At 42.5% G+C, this 22,652-nt stretch overlaps 1 protein-coding gene across 2 annotated transcripts in view; it reads left to right on the forward strand.

The window, feature by feature from the left end:
- The first annotated feature begins 1,414 nt into the window (after positions 1-1,414).
- The window catches only part of LOC149304915 (dual specificity tyrosine-phosphorylation-regulated kinase 1B-like), a 33,102-nt gene continuing 11,864 nt past the window's right edge, over positions 1,415-22,652 (forward strand). The window contains exon 1 of one of the 2 annotated variants that reach the window (XM_089478199.1): positions 1,415-1,694. Coding sequence is in view for 1 of the 2 variants with exons in the window: in XM_089478198.1 (XP_089334324.1) it covers positions 19,087-19,177 (91 nt within the window). In the remaining variant the exon portion in view is untranslated. Of the gene's footprint in view, positions 1,695-18,860; positions 19,178-22,652 lie in introns of those variants that run through there. The other variant, XM_089478198.1, reaches the window with a different exon arrangement.

The following is a 22,652-nucleotide window of genomic DNA, read 5'->3' on the forward strand; positions in this document are numbered from 1 at the left end:
ACTAAAAAGACCCTGCTTCTGGTATCATTGGATCTTAGCAGCAGGGCTGCAAACATGGTTTTGAATGTCAATTCTCTGGGTTTGATGGTTTCACCTTGAGATAAGTAAGTCCTGCGATAGCTGTTTATACCTTTTAAGATCCAAGACTACTGCTGAATGTGTGTGTGAATATGCCTTCAAGTCACCTATCAACTTACTGCAACCTCATGAATTTCATAGGATGTTTTTAGGCAAGGAATACTCAAGATGTGGCTTTGCCAGTTCCTTCCTTTGAAATATTGCCTATAGCACTTGCTGTATTCTGCCCCTGAAATTGTAGTTGCAACACATGTAGAGGTTGGTAGGTTTGAGAAGGCAGATGGGAGAAGGGGTAATTGAATAATGACTTTTGGTGGTGTTGCAGAGATGGCAGGCATGATCAAGTGTTGCAGTGTGGACTTCTTCCACATTGCAAGGTTTTTACCGTTGTCTCCTTGGAGCCACCATGAAATGGATCTGAAGCAGATAAAAGACCTGAGATGACGGCTCCGAAGTCTCTCCCAACTTTCTCTCAGTAGCACTGGGCATTATTTTAATGCTTCCTTGGCATGAATAATACCCAGAACTTGAACTTCATGAGGCGCTGCCACCACCATCTGCAATGTCACATCTTCATGTCAGAAAACTGATGTATGTTGTATTGCTTGTTAAAATTGTGGGTTCTTGGGCGTAGTGTTTAGTGTACATTGTAACTCTTTTCTGGCTCAGAGCTATGGGATTCTGGGGGTTGGAGTATGTTGTGGGGTCCAGAGGGGACACTGGTTTAAGGCTATGGAATTATGGGAGTATGTTATGGGGTCCAAAGGGAACCCTGGCTTAAGGCTATGGGATTCTGGGAGTATCTTGTGGGGTCCAGAGGGAACCCTGGTTTAAGGCAATGGAATTATGGGAGTATCTTGTGGGGTCCAGAGGGAACCCTGGTTCAAGGCTATGGAATTATGGGAGTATCTTGTGGGGTCCAGAGGGAACCCTGGTTCAAGGCTATGGAATTATGGGAGTATCTTGGGGGGGTCCAGAGGGAACCCTGGTTCAAGGCTATGGAATTATGGGAGTATCTTGTGGGGTCCAGAGGGAACCCTGGCTCAAGGCTATGGAATTCTGGGAGTTGGAGTAGGTTGTGGGGTCCAGAGCGGAGCTATGCTCCGCTCTGGGCCCACAACCAACTCCAACTCCCAGAATCCCATAGCCTAGAGTGAAAGCGGTGCCAAAGCGGGTTCTATCTCCATCGCGGACGCAGGCTCCGTCCTTTGGCGTCAGGTACAAAGGAGGCTGGCGCTGCACAAGCCCCCGCGCATGCGCCTGGGAGCCCCCGCGCGCCCGGCTCCGTCACGTGACCGCGGAGGGTCTCGGGGCGCATGCGCTCGTCGGCGGAGGAGGCGGCGGCGGCGGCAGCAGCGGAGGCGGTTTGTTGTGGTCGCCATTTTTTTTGTGGCATTACTGGGAAAAGCCCGGCGCCGGAGGAGAAGCCGCCGGAGGAGGAGGCCCCTCTGCGCTGGGGGTGGGGGCACGCTTCCCCCCCGCAGCCCCTCGCGCCCCGCCCCCAGCGCCACAACGCCAGCCCCGCCACCGCCACCGCCGCCGCCACCACGCCCCGCGGAACCGGCGCCCCGACGCCAGCGGCAGCAGCAGCAGCAGCAGCGCCAGCGCCGCCTCAGGTAAGAGCCCCGCCCGCCATGCCTCCCTTGGAGGAAAAAGGCGCCATCGCCGCCGCATCGGCCCAGCCCTTCCCGGGCGAGGCCGACTCCTCATGCCCCGCCCCTGGCCGGCTCCACGGGCTCCCTTCCTTCCGTCCTTCCTTCCTCCCTCGGCCTCTGTCTCCTCCATGGGAACATCCGCAGCATGGAAAAGGGAGGGACGGCGGCCTTTTGCTCCTTCTCTCCTCGGGCCAATCCCTCCCCATCCAGCAATGCGTCTCAGGGAGGATACGGCAGGAGAGCAGGCGGGCCATGTATCAAGCACCGCGGCTTTCTATATTCGGTGCTTGGACTAGCAGCCTAGGGCTGCCTCCACACTGCAGAAATAGCCCGCTTTAACTCTTTGTCTGCCTCGCTGCTATGGAATTCTGGGAGTTGGAGTTTGTTGTGGGGCCCAGAGCGGAGCAGAGCTCCGCTCTGGGCCCCACAACATACTCCAACTCCCAGAATTCCATAGCAGTGAGCCCCTCTGGGCCCCACAACACACTCCAACTCCCAGAATTCCAGTCTTAAGCACTGGAGCATGGCTTTGGCGCGACCCCCGGCCTCTTAGGACACATGCATCATTTAAACAGCATACCTCCAAAGTGACCCGAAGCAGCTTTATTTTGCCCTGTCTGTATGGGGCCTCAGTTTGGTCAAGACCCCCAGAATTGTGTGCCAGTGAGAGCTTGTTTTGGGAGAAGCAAAGCTTGCTGGGAATCATTCTGGAACGTATCAGTTCCTTTCCTGAAATCTCTGACCAAGTGTCTGTTCCAGGTTTCCACTTGTGACCACACTTTGAAGCAATTGCCTGCCTTTCTTCTGCTTGGTGACTGGTGGCTAGTTATGGCCTTAGTCTGCATACTGCACCTAAATAAAACTTACCCCTGGCTTTTTCTGTTACCATCTTTGAAGTCAGGAGCACTTTTCTCCCATGGCCCACCAGTGCTTAGTCTGGAAGAAAACATCTGAAGCCTGTCAGGTAGTCATGTTTTGCAAAGCGACCAGAGATCTGCTTGTGGAAACCATTGGGAAAGACAGTAGATCAACATTTTCACAGTCCTGTCCTTAAGCAAGGAAAGACAGTTTCTTAGAACGTGGTAACAGCCCTTGAGATGTTAAGGCCCCATACAGACAGGCCAAAATAAAGCTGCTTTGGGTCACTTTGGAGCTATGCTGTTTAAATGATGCATGCGTCCTAAGAGTCCGAAAGCTGCGCACTCCAGTCCTTAGGCTTTGGCTTTGACGCGGCTTCCGGACTCTTAGGACGCTTGCATCATTTAAACATCATACCTCCAAAGTGACCCGAGGCAGCTTTATTTCAGCCTGTCTGTATGGGGCCTAAGACTACATTATGGTCTTAGGATGAGTGCTTGCTCTCATTTTCCAGGATGCCTAGATACACCATTTTTCTAGTTCAGGTGATGATACTTAGGTGTGTTATCTGTGACCAGTTGTTTGCTTCTTTGCTCCTTGCAGTCCCAGAATCTTTGACATCTTTGGTAAAAGGTCAGGAAGCCTTTCACCGATGATAAGAATGAAACTGCCACAGGCAACATATTATAGGCATTTCCAGTGGTTGCATACTAAGATCATGACATTTGCAGATAAACTTGTTGATGAAAGTGGTCACTGTAGATAAGGATCAACAAGGTATTTTAGGATGGAATTGGATGATTTCGTGAAGCTGAGTAGTATTTATTTATTTGGAGTATTTGTATCCCACTCTTCAGCCAAAAAGGCTCATGGAGTGACTAAAAATGGCTAATTTGACATTTCCCTACCTATTAAACAGTCTGTTCAAAGTTGGAGATGACATCAGAGAAAAGGTAAGATCTTTTCAGTCTTGGCCAAACACAGAATTGCTGTGAGCAACGAAATATGGTGCAACTGGAAAAAAGGCAGATGTGATTCTTGGATTGTTAAATGGATGCCTCCTGAATGAAGGCAGATAATTATGTGTAACATATTGATGACAGATTTCAAATCTTCAAGAATCATAATTTTCTAGAACCGTGGAACTAAGGAGTCAAAGTGCCACATCATTCCTCCATAAGTAGATGAGATGATCCATATATGAACTTGATCAGTCTGTACAGACTAGATTACAGCATGTCACAAGCTCAGAGCAGGAGCACCACAAAAAGTGTCAGTAAACATAATTAATTAAAAGGTAGAGTCTCCCTCCTTGAAGGTCTTTAAGCAGAGGCTGGATGGCCATCTGTCAGGGATGCTATGAGTGAGATTTCCTGCATGGCAGAATGGGGTTGGACTGGATGGCCCTTGTGGTCTCTTCCAACTCTATGATTCTCTGATTCTAAGTAAGCAACCCAAACACACACACTATAAGTTCATATTGGTTCTCTGTCCTTTAAAATGAATTTGCTACAGAATGAACTTTTGAATGTTAAAAACCCATCTCATCATATGTTCCAAAATTTCATCTCTTTACTGCAAAAGGCTAACATGGCTATTCCTCTGGGCAAATGGCACAATTGCTAAAGAACGGTAGGCCACCAGAGTAGCATGGCATGGCCTCTGAACCACCAGCATCATCCAGTGCCTTGTATGGAATGTGGCTGAGATGTAGCCTCCCATATTGTAATTCAGTGGCAGTTAAATAATGACTGAATTTGAATACAAATAACCTGCAAGAGGAACATGAGATTGTCTATTCCAACTCTTTTAATTCCCAAGGAGAAGATGAAATGTCATCGGACACCTAACTCATAAGTTTGGCCTCTTGTGGCTGAGGGGTGGCCTGTCCAGTTCAGAAATTATTGCACAAGCATGAGCAAGAACATTATGACCTGGCATCCAATCTGACATGAAACTAATCCATTTCATTTCCTGAACCTCTTAGGATTCTGACAGAGTTTCTATAAAACTCAAGAGATATGTCATGAATGACCTGGTAGGCTGTCTTACTTTTCCTACATACTAGCAGAATGCCAGCCTGTTAGCTATATGTTTATCCTAGCACCATAATCAAAATATGCTTATGTTATCATTATGGCTGCAGAGAGTCCACAAATGGAATATGGTGGTATTTTTGTGTGTGCATACATTTGTTCTCAGTCCTCTTGAGCCCATGTTTTAGTAGACAGATTATATACTCTAGTTAGAGTGTTGTGTGCCTTCAAGTTGCCTGTTGATTTATGGCAATCCCATGAATTTCATACGTTGTTTTTTTTTTAAGTCAAGGAATAGTCAGAGGTGGTTTTGCCAGTTTCTTCCTCTGAAATATGGCCTATGGCACCTGGTATTCCTTGCCAATTTTCCATCCAAATGCTAACCAGGGCTGACCCTGCTGAGCTTCCAAGATCGGAAGAGATCGGGTCCCTTTACAAAATGTAGGCCCCACTCTAGTTAATTCCAGCTCATTTGACAGACTGGGAAGCATATCCATTTATCTGTGAGGGAGGAGCTGTACATGCACAAAAGCACCAATTAATAGCAGAAAAAATATAGTCTCTAATTGTTTTTCTTCTGCATCTATGGATGGGTGATCAACAGTGCACATGGATGACAGTGTGGGATATTGGGGTTTACGGGGTACATATGAACCCAATAAACAATATGTGCAGTTGTATCCTTTGACTTTTTTGGTAGTGGTCTTTTTTAGGGCATCTGCATCCTGTTAATAGTGGCTAAGCCTTCCTACCAAGGGAACTTCTTCCTACTCTGAAAGGTAGTGATTGTAGAGGAAATATGGTTTTTTGATGTTTTGACAGACTGGAACTTAGTAGGTGCAGACCTCCTGCCAGAAGCTGAAAAAAATTACTAGCCATATCCAAACATTGGTTGAGCTACACTTTGTGGGTGTTAGTACGTACCATGAAATGTTGCTAGGATTATTTAGTGTTCCTGGGTCTTGTCCTAGAAATTATGACAACCATATTGAGCCCAATGTGGTCCTTCTGCCTCATACCTCTACCTTTCGGTTCCCAATACGTTGATTACGTTCCTATACGGTATTTTCCTATACTGTTTAAATGTTTCCTTTTGGTAATTTCGTAACACTTGAAGTCAGTTGATAGTCACTTCCTAGTCAGTTATACCAAGGATACATAGTAAACTTAATTTGAGAACATTTGCTTTTGATCATGAGAAGGACAGACATGTTAGTGCAGTGGTAACTCGGGTCTCCCCTTTTACATCTACATTCACTCAGTGTAGTATATGGATGAAAATATTTTGTGTTTTTTAGCCTGTGTATTTACATCCACACATTCATGTATATTCATATCTTAACATTTAAAAAATGAAATACCATCATTCAAATTAGAACAGTTTTGTTTAAGTAAATCCAGTATTTAACTCAATGCATGTGTAAATTTTTGCATATAAAAAAGTTTGGGGGAGGAGGAGGAATAGGAATCAGGGCCTTCCAAGTCTCATGCCCCTCCTGAGCAACTCTTGCACCATCCCTCGGGGTCCTGCACCATAGTTTGAGAACCAGTGTGTGAGTAGAAAAGTTGATAGTCCTATTTGATTGTTCTTCAGGGACTAAATAATATGTTTTATTTATTCTAAAGTACAGTTGGCCCTCCTTATCCATACATTTTTATCCACAGATTCAAACATCCATGGCTTGAAAATATATTTTTTAAAAAGGATAAATTCCAAATAGCAAACCTTGATTTTGCAATTTTGTATAGGTGACACCATTTTGCTCTGCCATTGTATTTAACAAGACTTGAACATCCATGGATTTTGTTATCCACTGGGGATCCTGGAACCAAATCCAAGCAGATAACAAGGGCCTACTGTACATGATTCAGTCAGGAATATAACGCCAGTGAATTTGTGATCTTCCCTGTCAGGCCTCATTTATGACTTTTCAAAGCTTGCATTTTAAGGGAGAGGTAGATGGAAACCAAATGGCACTGACAGCTCATCTCATCGTTTAATTCCTGATCCAGAAGACCAGGGGATTGGACTGGATGGCCCTTGTGGTCTCTTAAACAGGCAGTACAGAAAAAGAATGGGTCTAGGGTTGTATTACCCATTTTCTAAAATTTAAAATTATGTTATGATTTCTGTAATCCATAAAAATTAAAAAAAAAACCTATATCAAATTGTTATAATTTAAAATTAATTTCATGGTGTTTCACAGAGGAAAATCTAACAATATTAACTCAGTATTAATAACCATTGCATTTTTGCATAACTGAATTTGGAATACAGATTCAAAGACAAGGTGATTTCCAGTATTTCAGAAACAGCAAGCAAACTCAAGGGTCTCCTTCCTCCCCCTCCCTTTCCCCCCTTGTTAGTTGGTAATTCTAAATCAAAGTAAAATTGCTGGGAGAGACTTGAAGGTCATCCCTAAATATGTCAATTCAGTGTTCTGTGTTTTACAAACAGATAGCTAACAATTCCAGGACAAACTTTAAATAATCCAAAAAATTGCATAGTGTCCCTAATACAACTCACTGCACCTTGAATATTATATACACCCTTGGTCTTCCCATATCTTAAAATTGATCAGTTCATAGACCAGCAAAGGCTGAAATGATTAGAATCCCTTACTCAGAAAGTGGCAACACACCTAGATTATAGGGATGAATTTGGAATAAGGTTTGACCATTCAGTGATATTAAAACGGAAGAGTGCCAGGTTTCAAGCAAGCACGCATTTTACCGTGGCATTGACCTGTGGAGCTTATTTGCAACAAGCATAGTGGTAGTAAGTAGAATAACCATGATTATAAAAAAGGAAATGGATGGAAGATCAGAATTTCAGTAGTAGACATGTCAAAGGCTGCATGTGGATAGCATGAAGTGTTCCATTAGTGTTCTGAATTATTAAATAATGTTTGCAGTGTTTTGTTCTCATGAGTAATCATGGCTTATTGTGTCAAGATCAATCCTATACAAGTTTGGATTCACTCCCTCCCCTTCTCTCCTCAGGTGCATCTGTGAAAAGGAGTTACAAGCTTTTAATTTTAGATTAGCTGTAATTTGCTGCACTATCCAAACTCAACACGTTGGTCAATTTTAACTGTGGTTTGTTTCAGGTAGGCCAAACTGATTAGTCTTTTTTAAAAATCAGAAGCTTCTGATCTTGCCGGATGAGAAGGGAGAAGTGCATGCAGGCCTGGTATTCACACAGGGTCCCATCATGATAAACTATGGCCCCATACAGACAGGCCAAAATAAAGCTGCTTCAGGTCACTTTGGAGGTATGCTGTTTCAATGATGCATGCGTCCTAAGAGTCCAGAAGCCGCACCAAAGCCACAATCTAGTCCTAAGGGCTGGTACACAGCTTTGGCGCAGCTTCCGGACGCCTAGGAGGCATGCATCATTTAAACAACATACCTCCAAAGTGATCCGAAGCACCTTTATTTTGGTCTGTCTGTATGGGTCCTATAGTTTCTCATGGTGTCTGAGTCAGGCATTGTGACATCCAAATCTGGTCACCGCTAGAAGAAAGATATTTGACTGCAGGATATTTGGTTTGATTCTGCATAGCATGTGTATTCAAGGCAATTGCCGTGAGAGGGGTCCTAAACACACAAATATGGCTAGTAGGTTGGTCTGTATTGTGCATATTGCTGCCCTGGCTACTAAATACTCTTCTCTTACCATAGTCAAATGCATTTGATATTTGAAGTTTCCATCACAAGAAAGCTGGCAGTAATTCTGAGTTTAAGTATTTTCAGTTGCACTGTTGGTAGCTACATGATATCCCCAAGTCTAGGAATGCAACATTTATCTTGATCCATTGAAAAATAAGTGCTCTGCTCTGAGCTTAGACAGATCCTGAAGTCTGTAATTATCACTTTCCTTGGCAATGAGTGTAACAGTGTCCTGAATCATTTCTGTATCTCTGTCTTTAACTCAGAAGTATGTCTCCTAGACTTGATGAAAACTTGCTTCCAGGTAATTGTGGTTATGATTTCATCATTAAGCTGCTGGAAGTTGGAAGTTTTGGGGTTTGTTTTAACTTGAAGCCTTGCATGGTGACCTTCTTTGGCCATGATATGACAGTGTCATTGAACGTCTAACATCTTTATTTTTCTCACTTCTTATTGAGGTGTTGCTCAGATTCCATGTATGTTTGTTTTTTAATCCTATACAATATAAATTTAAGACTGCAATACATTCTTTATTCCCATGGCTTTAGATGTGTTTCAAGATGAGTTGTGTATGTGTTTTACTGCCTTGATGTCATCCTCAGCTTATGGCAACCCAATGAATGAGTATCTCCAAGATACTGTCCCCTCGATAGCCCTGTGGCTTCCTTCATTGCATCTATCCACCTGTGATGCAGTCTTCCTCTTTTCTGCTGCTTTTTACCTTACCTTTTCTAATGAGTCATGACTTCCCATGATATGATGAAGTATGGCAGCCTCAGTTTAAACATTGTGGCTTTTACAGGGAGTTCAGATTTTTAGCAGATACCATAGTACTGTATCTGGAGAACTCTTCTCCAGCACCACATCTCAAATGAGTTGCTTTTCCTCCTCCCCACTTTCTTCACCATCACCTCTCACATCCATACACAGTGATGATACATAATCATTTTAACTGCTTTAAACATTATTTATGCTGGCTGTATGTTCCAGTGTTGTACAGTGATGACCACGCCATGTCTCTCCTTGGTTGCCAAATCTGGTTTAGGCCTTTAATAATTAAGAAGCAGCATGAAGCATGGAATGGACACTTTCTTAAAGAAAGATGACATTTTCCAAGCCAATATGTTGTTAGTAAAGGCTTATGGTAAAAGTGTGGTCTGAAAGGTCCTAGAATGGTACTGGCCTGTGTGGCTTTCTATCATAAATGGTACACTTTTGTATTTTTCAAAAGACAGGTAAATCCTCAGCATCCCTTCACAAAGGATTTCAGGATTTTCAAAAAGGTTTTTGTTCGTTGTCCTAAATTTTCAAGCATTTCTAAGAGGCATAATTAAAGTTGCCCTTGCTTGATATGGTTTGGATGTTTTCAAACCTCCTGTAGTATGATTTGGGTATTTAGACCTATAATGCTTTTATTGGGGAATATGTTGTGGGTGGGAGGAGGAGAATTGTTTTGGCAAATAGATACATTTCAATACAAATCAGGCTGGCAAGGCTGCTTTGGCTAAAATCTCAAGGCTATGGGATGCAGAGTGGCGTTCCTGACGGTTCATTGGCGCAACAGAGCTGGGTTATGGTTAGAAGTGTAGTTTTATCTGGGAAAGCTTCTTTAACCAGCAGAACTAGACCAATGAACATCTGCGGAGGATGAGAGCTAGCTGCCTTCTGGCTGGCTCAAGAGGCAGCAGGCACAGCTAGCAGCACACTCTGGTCAAGCCAGGCCCCTTGCCTCTTATGTCCGTTGAAGGAGGGAAGCAGATATGGAATTCCGCTCCAACTGATTCTGGACGGGGGAGAATTTTATCCCCAGCTGGCTCTGAGAGTCATGGAGCTGGAGAGATCACGGCTACGGTGAGTGGCTGTGGCATCTTGCCAACACCATGAGCTCTGTTGTTGCTGGGTCTCCCTTTGCAGGTTATTTCTAGCCCCTGTTCCTGGAAGGAGAGCCAGTTCTTTACCGAGGTATTTTTGGAGACTCTCGCCTTCTCCTCTTTCTTGCTTTGTTTGGGCATAATCAGCCCATTGCATCCTGGAGAACCTAGCAACACCGCCTGGCTTCCCATTCGCTCGCTGGCAGCGCCCGCTCGCCAATGGGAAGCTTGTTGCCATGGCAGAGGCACCACTGCACCGAAGCGAGTGAAGAGGCGGGGATTGAATTTGCTGCCTGGTGGAAATCTGCAGGGCCGAGCGGGGACCAAGCAGAGGGTTAATGTGTAGCCTGTGGCCTGGAAGCCGAGTGCAGGCCTGGCCCTGTGCCAGTGACGTCCAATGCCAGGGTGGGCTGACAGAACGAAACTCCCCTAGGTAGCCCTGCATGCTTGGAAATCCAGTCTCTTGGCTAATTTCTTTTCTGCTGCAAAGAGAGCAAGTAGCTTGCTACTCTTTCCCAACCCCTCCTCAGTCGGCTCCCCCCCCCCCACATACACACACACACACACCTTTGCAGAGCAAGAAACTGCTTTGGCAAGGGACACATGCAGTCTCAAAATGCTTCTTGTGCATTCTCCTTGCGTAAGGACCAGACGCTTGTTACTATACAGTTCAACAGGAATCTATTGCAGCAGCAGAGCTGGCAATGCTGACATGTTCAGAAATCATGGTACAACCCATGAAAATCTGAAATGGTGAGTTGGGGTTCTTTTGGCCTAAGCAATGAGTGTACGTTGCAGTTGTTTAGTTCCTTTTGGCATCCACTTCCTCTTGTGTCATCAGATCATTGTTTGTTCTGCTACCGTTTCCTTTTTTAAATCAGTCGTCCCTTTTGGTAAAGCGTTTTTAGGGATCCAAGTGATTGAAAGAAATTGCCATGCTGCATGAACCCAATTGTGGTAGATTCCAAAAACTGTATCAGTGAATTGTCTTCCAAATCTTTCCTTTAAGAGACCTGGTTGAGAGACGTAGATCTAAACATATTTGCACTGTTCAGTATCATATTCCTTCACAGAACCCCCTTTGTTGTAGTCAGGTTGCTACCAGGCTTTTTGCCCATCTCCTTCTGGAATTGCAGCAGTGTATGGGGGCAGGGGAAGCACATGAGACAGGACAGGGCTTCTCCTATGAGGGCCTGCCACAGCAACCAGAAGCTCAGGACAGCTAATGTACAGTTAACAAGAATTTTCCAGAGAAAGCTTGGATTCCTTAAGAGAGAGGAATAGTGAACTTGGGCCGGGGGTGATGGTTCTCTTCTGTGTCTAGAAAGAAAACATGGTGGCATCTTCAGCTCTCCTGAAGATATATGGGCATCATTCCTCGGGTTGATTGTGTAAAGCAGGAAAATCTGCCACAGTAATATTCTTGCAAACAAGCTAGTAACATGTGGGCTAGACAATGCAACTCTTAGGTGCATGGGTGCTCAGCAATGGCTCCTCTTCATCCTGGAGAGAAGAGACTAGTGGGGTGCCACATGGTTCTGTCCTGGGCCCAGTGCTATTCAACACCTTTATCAATGACTTGGATGAAAGAACAGAGGGCATGCTTATCACATTTGCAGATGACACCAAATTAGGTGGAATAGCTAATACCCCAGAGAAAAGGATCTCAATTCAAAATGGCCTTAAAAGATTAGAAAGCTGGGCCAACACTAACAAAATGAATTTCAACAGGGAAAAATGTAAGGTGCTGCACTTAGGGCAGAAAAAATGAACTGTATAGGTATAAGATCGGGGACACCTGGCTTAATAAGACTATGTGTGAAAGAGATCTAGGAGTCCACAGTGTGATGCAGCAACTAAAAAGGCCAACGCTATTCTAGGCTGCATCAATAGAATAATAGTGTCTAGATCAATGGAAGTAATAGTACCATTCCATTATGCTTTGGTCAGATCTCACTTGGAATACTGTGTCCAGTTCTGGGTACTACAATTTTAAAAGGCATTGAGAAGCTGGGGTATGTCCAGAGGAGGGCATCCAAAATGGTGAAGGATCTGGAAACCAAGCCTTATGAGGAGAGACTTCGGTAGCTGGATATGTTTAGCCTGGAGAGAAGAAGGTTAAGATGTGATATGATAGCCCTGTTTAAGTATTGAGGATGGAGCAAGCTTGTTTACCGCTGTTCCAGAAAACCGGAACAATGGATGCAGGCTACAGGCAAAGAGATTCTACCTCAACATTAGGAGGAACTTCCTGACAGTAAGAGCTGTTCAACAGTGGAACACACTCCCTTGGTGTGTCATGATGTTTCCTTCTTTGGAGGTTTTAAAACAGGCTGGATGGCCATATGTTGGGGGTGCTTTGGTTGTGAATTCATGCATTGGCAGGGGGTTGGACTGGATGGCCCTTGTGGTCTTCTCCACTTCTTTGATTCTATGATTCTAATAAGGCATCTTTTAAAAGGAATTTGGGGGAACACAGTCCTAAATCAGTGTTTCTTGCTTAGCGTCACTTGCATGAGTTTTCTTGAGTTCTTGGCTCTCCAGACTCTATTGGAATACACCAGCAGAGTACACCATGTGTAGGTGAAGGGGACCAGCACGGTGAACTATAAGAGATACAAGAGGAACCTTCCAGAGTGATGCTGACTAGGTACCTGGAATATAATATGCAGAGAGCTTTTGTGTTCTGGAAAAACTTCACGTTCCTAGCACTGCAGGGCTAAACTCAAATTGAGTTACAATACAAAAATTTCATCACATTTGAGATAGATCTAGAATTCTACTCAGAGTTCATGGAACCTTGGTGATAGCTTCTTAAACTGAGGGACAAACCAGTTACTTGGCCAAATTGCACCAAGAATATCCTGCTTCCAGAAATCTTGTCGTCCTGAAATACCAGATAGCTGCTACACAGTTGGAGCCATGGATGGACAAATCTGTTTTTCTTTCTTCCCTGTTCACACCTTTCTTATCTCCGGTTCTTGCTATTATTTTTAAAGAAATATGATGAATTAACGTATAATCAAAACTAAATTTTATAAAATTCTGTCTTAACCTACATTGGACAAATTCACTGGTTATAGCTATGTTATAATATGGTAAACAAAATGATGGCCAACAGATTGGAAACTATCAATATGCATCCCCATCCACAAAAAGGAGACACAGATCTCCCACACAAGCAAAGTCATGCTCAAAATTCTGCAGCATAAACTCCAACCACACATGGAGAGAGAAATCCCAGAGGTCCAAGCAAGGTTCAGGAAAGGAAGAGGCACTAGGGTCCGCATTGCAATGGCTAATGGAATGCACCAGGGAATGAATGTGCTTTACAGACTATAGCAAAGCTTTCATATGCATAGCTCATGAAAGGCTATGGAATGCCCTTAAAGACATGGGAGTGCCAGCACATCTGATAGTCCCGATGAGGAATCTGTACTCAAGACAAAAGGGTATGTCAGAACAGAAGATGGAGAAACAGAAACAGGGGTTAGACAAGGTTGCATCTTATCACCCTATCTTTTCATCTTATGTGCAGAACATATTGTAAGAAAAGATGGCTTGAACACAGAAGAAGGAGGAGTGAAAATAGGAGGAAGGAATATCAACTATCTAAGGGATGCAGACAGCACAATACTACTGGCAGAAAACCTCACAGACCTGGAACAACTACTAAGGAAGATCAAGGCAGAAGTGCAGAGGCCTACTGTTGAACATAAAGAAAACAAAAATAATGACCATGGTGAATCAATATAAATTCAACCTATACAATGAAGAACTAGAAATAGTAAAAGAGTTCTCATACCTGTGATCAAACACTGATACGAACAGAGACTAGCCAGAATATCAGAAGTTATATAACTGAGCACAAAAATTAGCTGGACAGTTAAGAAACAAGATAGGAAGAAAATTGTTTGAGATGTGGTGCTGGAAAAGAGGGCTGAAGATTCCATGGACAGACAAAAAGGGGGGAAATGGGTCATAGATGAGAAAACTAAGGCTGTCATACTTTGTACATATCATGAGAAGGCATGATTCATTGGGAAAAAACAATAATCCTAGGAAAGATGGCGGGAAGTAGAAAGAGAGGAAGGCTGCATGCTAGATGGATGGACTTTCTATTAAGGAGGTCACGGGTCTGAATTTGCAGAACCTAAGCAGAATAGTGGAGGACAGAGAGTCTTGGAGATATCTCATCCAGAGGATCACCATGAGTGGAGATAGATTCAAGGGTGGATAACAACAACAAAGCTATGCCAAACATCAAAAGGGGCATGCTCTACCTGTGTATTTGTTCCCTTTCACACATAGTCTTGTTAAGCCAAGTGTTCCCCATCCTATATCTATGCATTCCATTTTTTCTGCCTGAATGCTGTACCTTACAGAAAGTCAAAACAAACCAGCTGAAGAGAGACTAAAAATCAGAAGTCTTCACCTCCTTATTTACGTGCTGTCTGACTTTTTAATCTGAAGCTTTCTGGCCTCTTATGTGGCAGAATAGCACCTCAACCAATTGGAAGAGCTTTCAGATTAACAGTAAGAAATATTTCAGGTTATCTTCCTTTTTGAGAATGCTCTCAAGCATTCACTAATAGATATCAACCCTGCATCTTTGGTTTATTGGAGACAAGTAAGGTTAGCCCAGCAGAGGACAGTGGAAACTTTTATCATATCAGGAAATGTATACATTAGGATAGGACATTATTTGAAGTAGTGTTTCTTGTAGGTGTTATATTAAAAGAGAATAAGAGAAAGTTGACATGCTATAAAAATTGATAAATGACACCTGGAAAACCAATCAAATATGGGGGGGGGGGGGGGGGAAGGAAAGATAACATGGAGATGGAGACTTAACTTTTATACTGATCAGTGTTCAGATATTTCAGAAGAGAGGAAAAACATTTGCCCTATTCACTGAAGCTTGATTAAAAACAACATTGATTTGATTTTAATAGGAAAGGGAAATGCTAAATGACTTCAAGAGCAAGTCAGGAGTGGAAGTGTGGCATCTTCATAGTTAGAGGTTTCCAAGAAAAAAGACCAAGTGAGCATCAGACCAGAATGCTTTAGTCATGAGATTCAACTAGACATCTCAAGGTATTCTTTCAATGTCTGAGGCCTAAAACTTTGATAGATGGCCAGTGCCATATTTGAACTGACTTCTTCCAAACCCACCTACCCTGCAGTTTGCCTCAGTTGGATTAGTGCCATTTTTATAAACATTTTTGCGCTTCCATACGTGTGCAGTGTGTTTTTTCTTGGTACAAGAATAGGATGGGTGTATTAACCACACGTCAGAAGGTTCCACTTGGAAAAGCCCTTTGTTTAGGGGCCCTTGTTGTGTTCTTTATAAAAGCTTTACAGATAGACACAACCTGTAGGAACGGTGATGAGGCTGGACTGAGTTCATGGTAAAAACAACTTAATGGGAGATGGAAGAATTAGGAGGAAGCAGATGGGTCTAGGATGAAGATCTAGTTTGTTATCCAAGGCTGCCTTTTTTACTCTAAAGTGTACAGATGCCTTTTTCTGTTGTTGTTGTTGCTGTTGTTGTTGTTGTTGTTGTGCACCTTTAAGTTGTTTTTGATTTAAGAGGAGTCTATCATGGGATTTTCCTGGCAGGTTTATTCTGAGAGGTTTTGCAATTGCCATCCTCCGAGGCTTGAGGGTATGTGAATCATAGTCCAGTGCTTAAACCACTACACCATGCTGGCTCTCTGTGAAAGCTGAACTGTAAACTGCCATGTGCTTCTGTATTCCTCTCCTTTCTGGGCTAATTCACATACATTCACCACTCATATTCATTAGATATCCTATGATATCATTTCTGATAATCACTAGGATTATGCAACTGGGCCACAAGACTTGAAGTTTGGGGCTTCTGTTTTATTGTGACGGAGAGTTATGTTTCCCCATTGCTGTGGCCCAGCAACAAGATTTCAAAAGTCGCAATGACATATCCTCTATCAGTAAATTTCAGAATCATGCAGAAAGCCTTACTGGGTAGGCATTCATATGTTTCAAGACTCCGAGAAACTGAACTGATTTAAAAATATTTAACCATTGCATCTGGCTGTCCCTTCATAAACTGTAAAACTTCAAACCTTGCTGATTCTTCATGTGGAAGAGAGTGACGGATGCAGTGATGTGCTCAGTTGCTGGAAATTTTTCACTGTGCTTTATTAGCTTTCTTTTTCTTAATAAAATTTATTTTTTGGTGCAAAGTTCTCTCATCTCTGGGTTTTAACTGTCTTTCAGGCATAGCTGTACATTGTTTGCAAGTTTGGATGTAACACCAAACTGTGGGCCAAAATACACTGCAATAATAATCCAGTTTGAGACCACTTTAGCTGCCCTGGCTCAGTGCTAGGGAATCCTGGGAATTGTAGTTTATTGCGGCACCAGAACTCTCTGACAGAGAAGGTTAAATGTCACAAAACTAAAGTTCCCAGAGTCCCCTAGCCTTGACCCAAGGCAGTTAAAGCAGTCTCAAACTGGATTGTTTCCGCAGTATGCTTTGGCCCAATGTCTTGTCACAAAAGAGGAAGTGCAGGCTGGTGTAAAAAGGAAGCTTACCAAAACAGCAAAATGTTGAGCTGCTGTTATATCTGAAGCAGTCTTGAGATAAACTGACAGTCAAGCCCTGTGGCCCAACGTCCATTTCTGATTTTGAAAGTGTGTGTGTGTGTGTGTGTGTGTGTGTGAAACAGTATAGAGGGGCCATTAGTGTTATTTAAAAGATGAATTGCCACATCCTTTTGTTGTTATTTTTTCTTTTGGACCAGAAAAGGGAGGTCAAGGGCCATTGAAACTGTCTTAGAATCCTGCATTTTGCCCACTCCTGAAGTAAGGGGCTGGGAACAGTTGCAGCCAAAAACAATTTGTATGTACATTCAAAAGAGTTTGTTGGGCAGAATACAGTTCATTTTCATAAAGAGTAGCTTCATTTGGCCCCAGCTTTATCTTTTATAGACAATATGTTAGCATGTTTAGAATTCTGGGTTAGAAAAAACACTCCTAAAATGTTATGGGTAGTGTGGCGTAGTGGTTTGAGTATTAGAACTCTGGAGACCAGGGTTTGATTCCCATCTCAGCCATGAAACCCACTGGTTGACCTTCGGCAACTCACATACTCTCAGCCTCAAGGGAAGGCAATGACAAATCTCCTCAGAACAAATTTTGCCAAGAAAACCGTGTGGTAGATTCATCTTAGGGTCACCATAAGTTGGAAATTGCTTCAAGGCACACAACAACACAGATATTTGGTACAAATTGGGTTCTCACACACCTCTACTCCCTGTTTTGTTTATTTTGTCCTAATTGATTTCGAATAGTTTTACAACCCTCTGCATTGTGCTTCATCTTTCCCAAGATGCATTCTAATCCAGGAAAGATATGAACTGAGGAATAAACCCAAATCTGTTTGGACCATTGCAGTCAGGATTCAATTTCATTAGGACCAGTGTTTAACAACTATATAAAGTTTTAATATAAAGCAGTCCTGTTCATGAGGGCTAGTGTAGTGTAGTGTTTTGACTGTTGGACTATGACTCTGGAAACCAGGTTTCGATTCCCAGCTCTGCTATGAAACCTACCTTGGGCAATTCATTTGCTCTCAGTCTGAAGACAATAAATAGCAAACCTCCTCTGGACAAATCTTGCCCAGAAAACCCTATGATAATAATTTTCTACATGAAACAAAGTTTGTACACATCGAACCATCAGAAAGCAAAGGTGTCCCTATCTCAGCCACTCATGAAAAAAGTTTTGGTTTTTTGAATATTTCAGATTTTAGAATTCCAGATAAGGGAGACCCAGCCTGTAAGACTTTTGCATGTGCAGAACCTGGATTGTCATGGTGATAGGTGTGAAAGGGATTGGGGTTGGATGATGTCTCTCAATGGAGATGATAGTAAATTGCCTTGATTTGATTACAGAGCAAAGTGTCAGCCAAGAAAAGAATCGTTTCTCATTTAGGTATATGAAAGTTTCAGAAAAGATGTGGAACAAACCCACATCTGTTTGAACCATTGCTGTCAGGTGAGTCCCTTGCAAAATAGATTACAGTATATGCATACACAAGTATGCCTGACTTTTCATTAGACATTGGATCATTAGGGACGTCTTTGTAGTTGCCCACCTCATCCTCAAGGAATGGCTATCTGAAATCCCCATTGATTCACTGGTAGTTGGCACAAACATGTTACTAAGCAAACAGATTTAGAATTTTGTGTGCGTCCATCCATATGCAATTCAGATACATTCAGTACATTTCCATAAACACTTGCTTTATTTTGGCAGAGAGAAAACATCCGTAACTACTTTTGCAAATTGTTGTGGGTCTTTCTCAAACTCCTGTTGCCTTGTAAGGTTTTGGCACAATTGTTGTTATTATTTTATACTTATATCCTGCCTTTCTCCCAATATAAGGGACTCAAGCTCATTCAGTGACTATCCATCACATTGGAAGCCAGGCCCAATAAGTTAATACTGTACCTTTGAGAAAGATCAAGGAGGTAAGGGCCTTTAGGTGTTAGTTAGAAAAGAGGGGTTGGGAATTGGCACGTTTCAGCCTTCTCCTTAGTGGCTTCTTTGGCCTACATTTAGAAACCTTTTGTCAGCTGTTCCTCTGATCAGTTTCCACTTGGCCATGGCATGTAACCAGCTGTTTGCTTTGATCCAGCCAAGAGAGCATTCCATGCCCACTGACCTTCGTAGCCTCTGCAATGACAGCTATGTAGCACTGCTTTCTGGTTAGCTCTCACTGTAGCTTTAAGACTGACTCTCTCAGGAGCAGAACCTGGACACGTATTATCCTATAAGTCTGGCTGTGGACTTGAGTGGATTGTGTGGAGTTGGTTAGAAGGGGCCTTTTTCTACAGTGTTTCCCTCCAGTGCTGTAATTCAGCTCATGCAATGCTGCTGACATTACAGACTGGACGGTGGGCCCGACAGGAGCCTTCCTGCTTTCTGCCTTCAGCATGCTACAACAGGAAAATGGTTACAGGTAAGGTTTCTTTTGTGGCAAATGGAAGAGTGCTGCTTAGCCTTTCAATAAGACGTTTGTCCTAGGCTCTGAGGCTGTGGCATTGAAGGAAACAGCTTTGGGGATTCTGAAGAACACATTTCTCTCTAGGATTGGAGAGCAAGAAGGAAACTAGAAAATTATTGCATTGGGGAACCCTTTTTCCTCTGTGTGAGATTACAGGTTGGAGGAGAATTGTGATATGAAATGCTTTAGTATGGTCATGGTGGAATATGGAAGGATTGGGAGAAGGAAGGGCCAAGAAGTCAAGATTTTAGTTTGTGTGAGGTTTTTGCTGAAGAAATTGAGGAGGCATTGCATCTAAGGTTGCAAGGGATAGTTTGTCTTTGGTGAGAGTGTGACCGCAGTAGAAGGGAATAAGGCTTTAAGGGCTACATGAGCTACATGCCTGAGTTTAGTGAAATACAGCCAAATTTAGATTAATTTATCAAGATAAATACACATGCACACAACTTTCACTGATATATTATGAGGACCTTGTAGTTACTACCATGTAGAGTAGGAGTTGGGTTGGAGGTGACTTTTTTGATCTTTCTTGTTGAGTGAATTTTGTGGCTGTATGTCACCCTGGTTGCCGGAGTTGGATGGTCTAAACTAGATTGGTTTAAACCAAATGGTTTAAACTTTTTCCATTGTTTAAGTCTAGCTATTATTACTATTTTTAGAACCCTCTTATTGGAACAACAATGACAATTTGAATTTAAACATTTTACTTTCAATAGTTTATTGGCAGTAGTTCATTGTTAGACCAGTAGCCACTGTCAGTTGCTTCTTTTTAATCGTTTTGATTTTATAGTGCAAAAATGCCATTCAGAAACAAATCCTTCAATTAATGCAAGTTCAACCAAAATAACTTGCAAAATCAGCATTTGATTTTTTGAATTTTACACTTGCACACTCACATGCACACTCTCTTTCAAGCCATAGATTGTTGAATCCATGGATTAAGAATCCGTGGATACAGAGGGCCAACTGTCAATTCAAAACCACCGGAAGAAATGCAGACCTGCTGGCTAAAAACAAAATTATATCTTTGGGTATGAAGTATCAGTGGTAAAAAAATTAGATCTGTATCTTAACGGTAAAATATTTGTTAAGCTGAGCCTGACAATAAAAAACACACTTGACTAATAATTTGTTTCGCGTTTGTTAACTTTATCCATAAGCACTTAGCTGTTGGTATAGAAATCTGAGATACGATGTTCAAAATAAATTGTATAAGTAACTCTATCTATGTAATTATGTTTCTGAGATTTCACAAGGTTTTCAAGAAATGTGATTTATTTTCTTTGCCACAGTTGATAGATGAATGAAAAATATGGATATTAGGGGACTAGTGTTTAGGAAAGGAGGAGGAGGAGAGGGAATATTAACCATGGGAAATATAATATATATATTATAGAGTTCACTGTATACTTTTCAATTCTCTCCACCAGAAGAGTTTTGAAAACTGCTTGGGAACAGTAGAATTAAAGATCAACAGATTTTCCCGTTTTCACAACCAATTGACAGACATATGGATTTTTCATAATCCTTTTTACTCTTCAAGATATATCTTTATTAACTAGAGATGTTGATCCTAAGCAGGCAAGGAATTATTCAAATATGTTGTTGTTGTTTATATAGTGCTGTAGTTTTGACACGGCACTTTATATAGTCATCACACAAGATACAGATAAAAACCTGTCTACGGTGTAGAATCTAAAATCAGAAGGCAACAAAATTATAAAATAACTTGACATTAAAATACTAACTCTAAAACAGTAGGCTATAAAAACAATACACACTAATAGATACTTATCTAATGGTCAGATTATTCAGATTGTATCATTTTGATAGGAAACTTATGAGTAACCCCTGAGTCAGGCTGAGTTGGAAAAGATCTTCCATAACTTTCTTCTGAGTGAAGATTTGTACCCTCGCATACTTATTAAATCCCATGATATCGTCATTCAGGAAGAGGAGATGGCTTTCTTTAATCTGTTGGTTATGCACACTCTTGCAGAGGTAGGAAAATAACTCCAGCAGCCTCACACTGCTGAGCCAGAAACCTGTGCTCAACTCATCTGTTCAGGGTAGAAGCATAGTTTCAGAGCCCTTTCATTCATTGATGCTTTCATTAGCCCCTGCTAATAAGCATGCAGGTGGAATCAGCTTATGTTGGAGGGTTGCTGCACTCTCAAGAATCAGATGTAAAAATACCTCAAGCAGGTGTTCCTCCAAGTCATTGCTGGTATAAGTTTTGTTCCTCAGCTAGGAATAGAAATGGTTAGTTCTCTCAGCCTGTCTGCTGCTATATCCCATTCCAGCCACTCAACACACCCCTCCAGCATCTAAGAATAGTACTTACTAGTTCTGATGGTTGCTGAGGCACCAGTAGTAGTAATGAAATTGTATTTTATGCACAAAATGAACACCAGCTAGGCCAGCAGTCCCTATATTTCTAAAAAGGCTGATTTCCCCTTATTGGAGAGCAGCCAAGAGCACAAGAGTATAACATTTGTAATCTCAATTTTGGAGGTTTCTGAGAGCTATATTCCGTATTCCTTCAGTACTGTGTGGATTTTGCTTAAGATCAGAGTTCTCTTTGGGTCATCTATCTGTGCTAGTCTGGTATAATGCAAGAAACCAATGTGTATTGGTAGCCAGTGGCATCACTGGGGGGGGGGGGGTGCAGTGGTCTGGCCCTCTCTGGGTGACACCTCAGAAGGGAGATGAGACCCAGTCAGGTCCTCCAGCACATGCTCCCCGTGCGCCATCCAGTCCTTTGCCCCATCAGGAAAAGGATGGGGTGGCACAGGGGGGAAGCAGCGCGCTCCACCCCCGGAAGCCCCACCTCTCTGAATCCCTGCCTTCCTCACTGGGTAACACTACTGTTGGTAGCTAGACTGGACATAGAACCCCAAATTCCTCTCTAATGACAGAGCTTAGGTATGTGGGAAATTACTCCTTAGTTTCGCTACCTGACTGAGTTTGCTAAGAGGATAAAAATGTAAGCTGCGTTTGGGGGGCTCTATAATGATATGATGAGCTAGGTGTTCAGTCGCCATGGGGATCTTTTGCCTGTCAGAGTAGCTAGAAAATACTCTATTAGAAGGGATAATGGCCTGGCTCATATTCTAATGATGAGTGGTTGCCTCTCAAAGTAGACAAGACTGGGTAAGAAGGGTTAATGGCCTGGCCTATGTTCAGATTTACCTAAGAAGAAATTAAGGGCTTCATTGAGGTACACAGCTGAAGCAGGTGGGGCTTAAATTGTTCTCTGCTCCCAATAAATACATTTCCTGGGACAATTTTTGTCCCCGTCAGCTGTCTTGTATACTGTGTTTCTTACATTACTGAGTGCCATTTGAAAATGACTTCTGATTCAGATATTATTATCTCGGCTAGTAAACTATGGATATTGGTGAGTGGAGAAGAGTCAGTAAAGGTTTTG

The sequence above is a fragment of the Sceloporus occidentalis genome, unplaced genomic scaffold (genome assembly GCF_023333645.1).
Source record: "Sceloporus occidentalis isolate IW3139 unplaced genomic scaffold, rSceOcc1.0.p SCAF_13, whole genome shotgun sequence".
Classification (NCBI taxonomy): domain Eukaryota; kingdom Metazoa; phylum Chordata; class Lepidosauria; order Squamata; family Phrynosomatidae; genus Sceloporus; species Sceloporus occidentalis.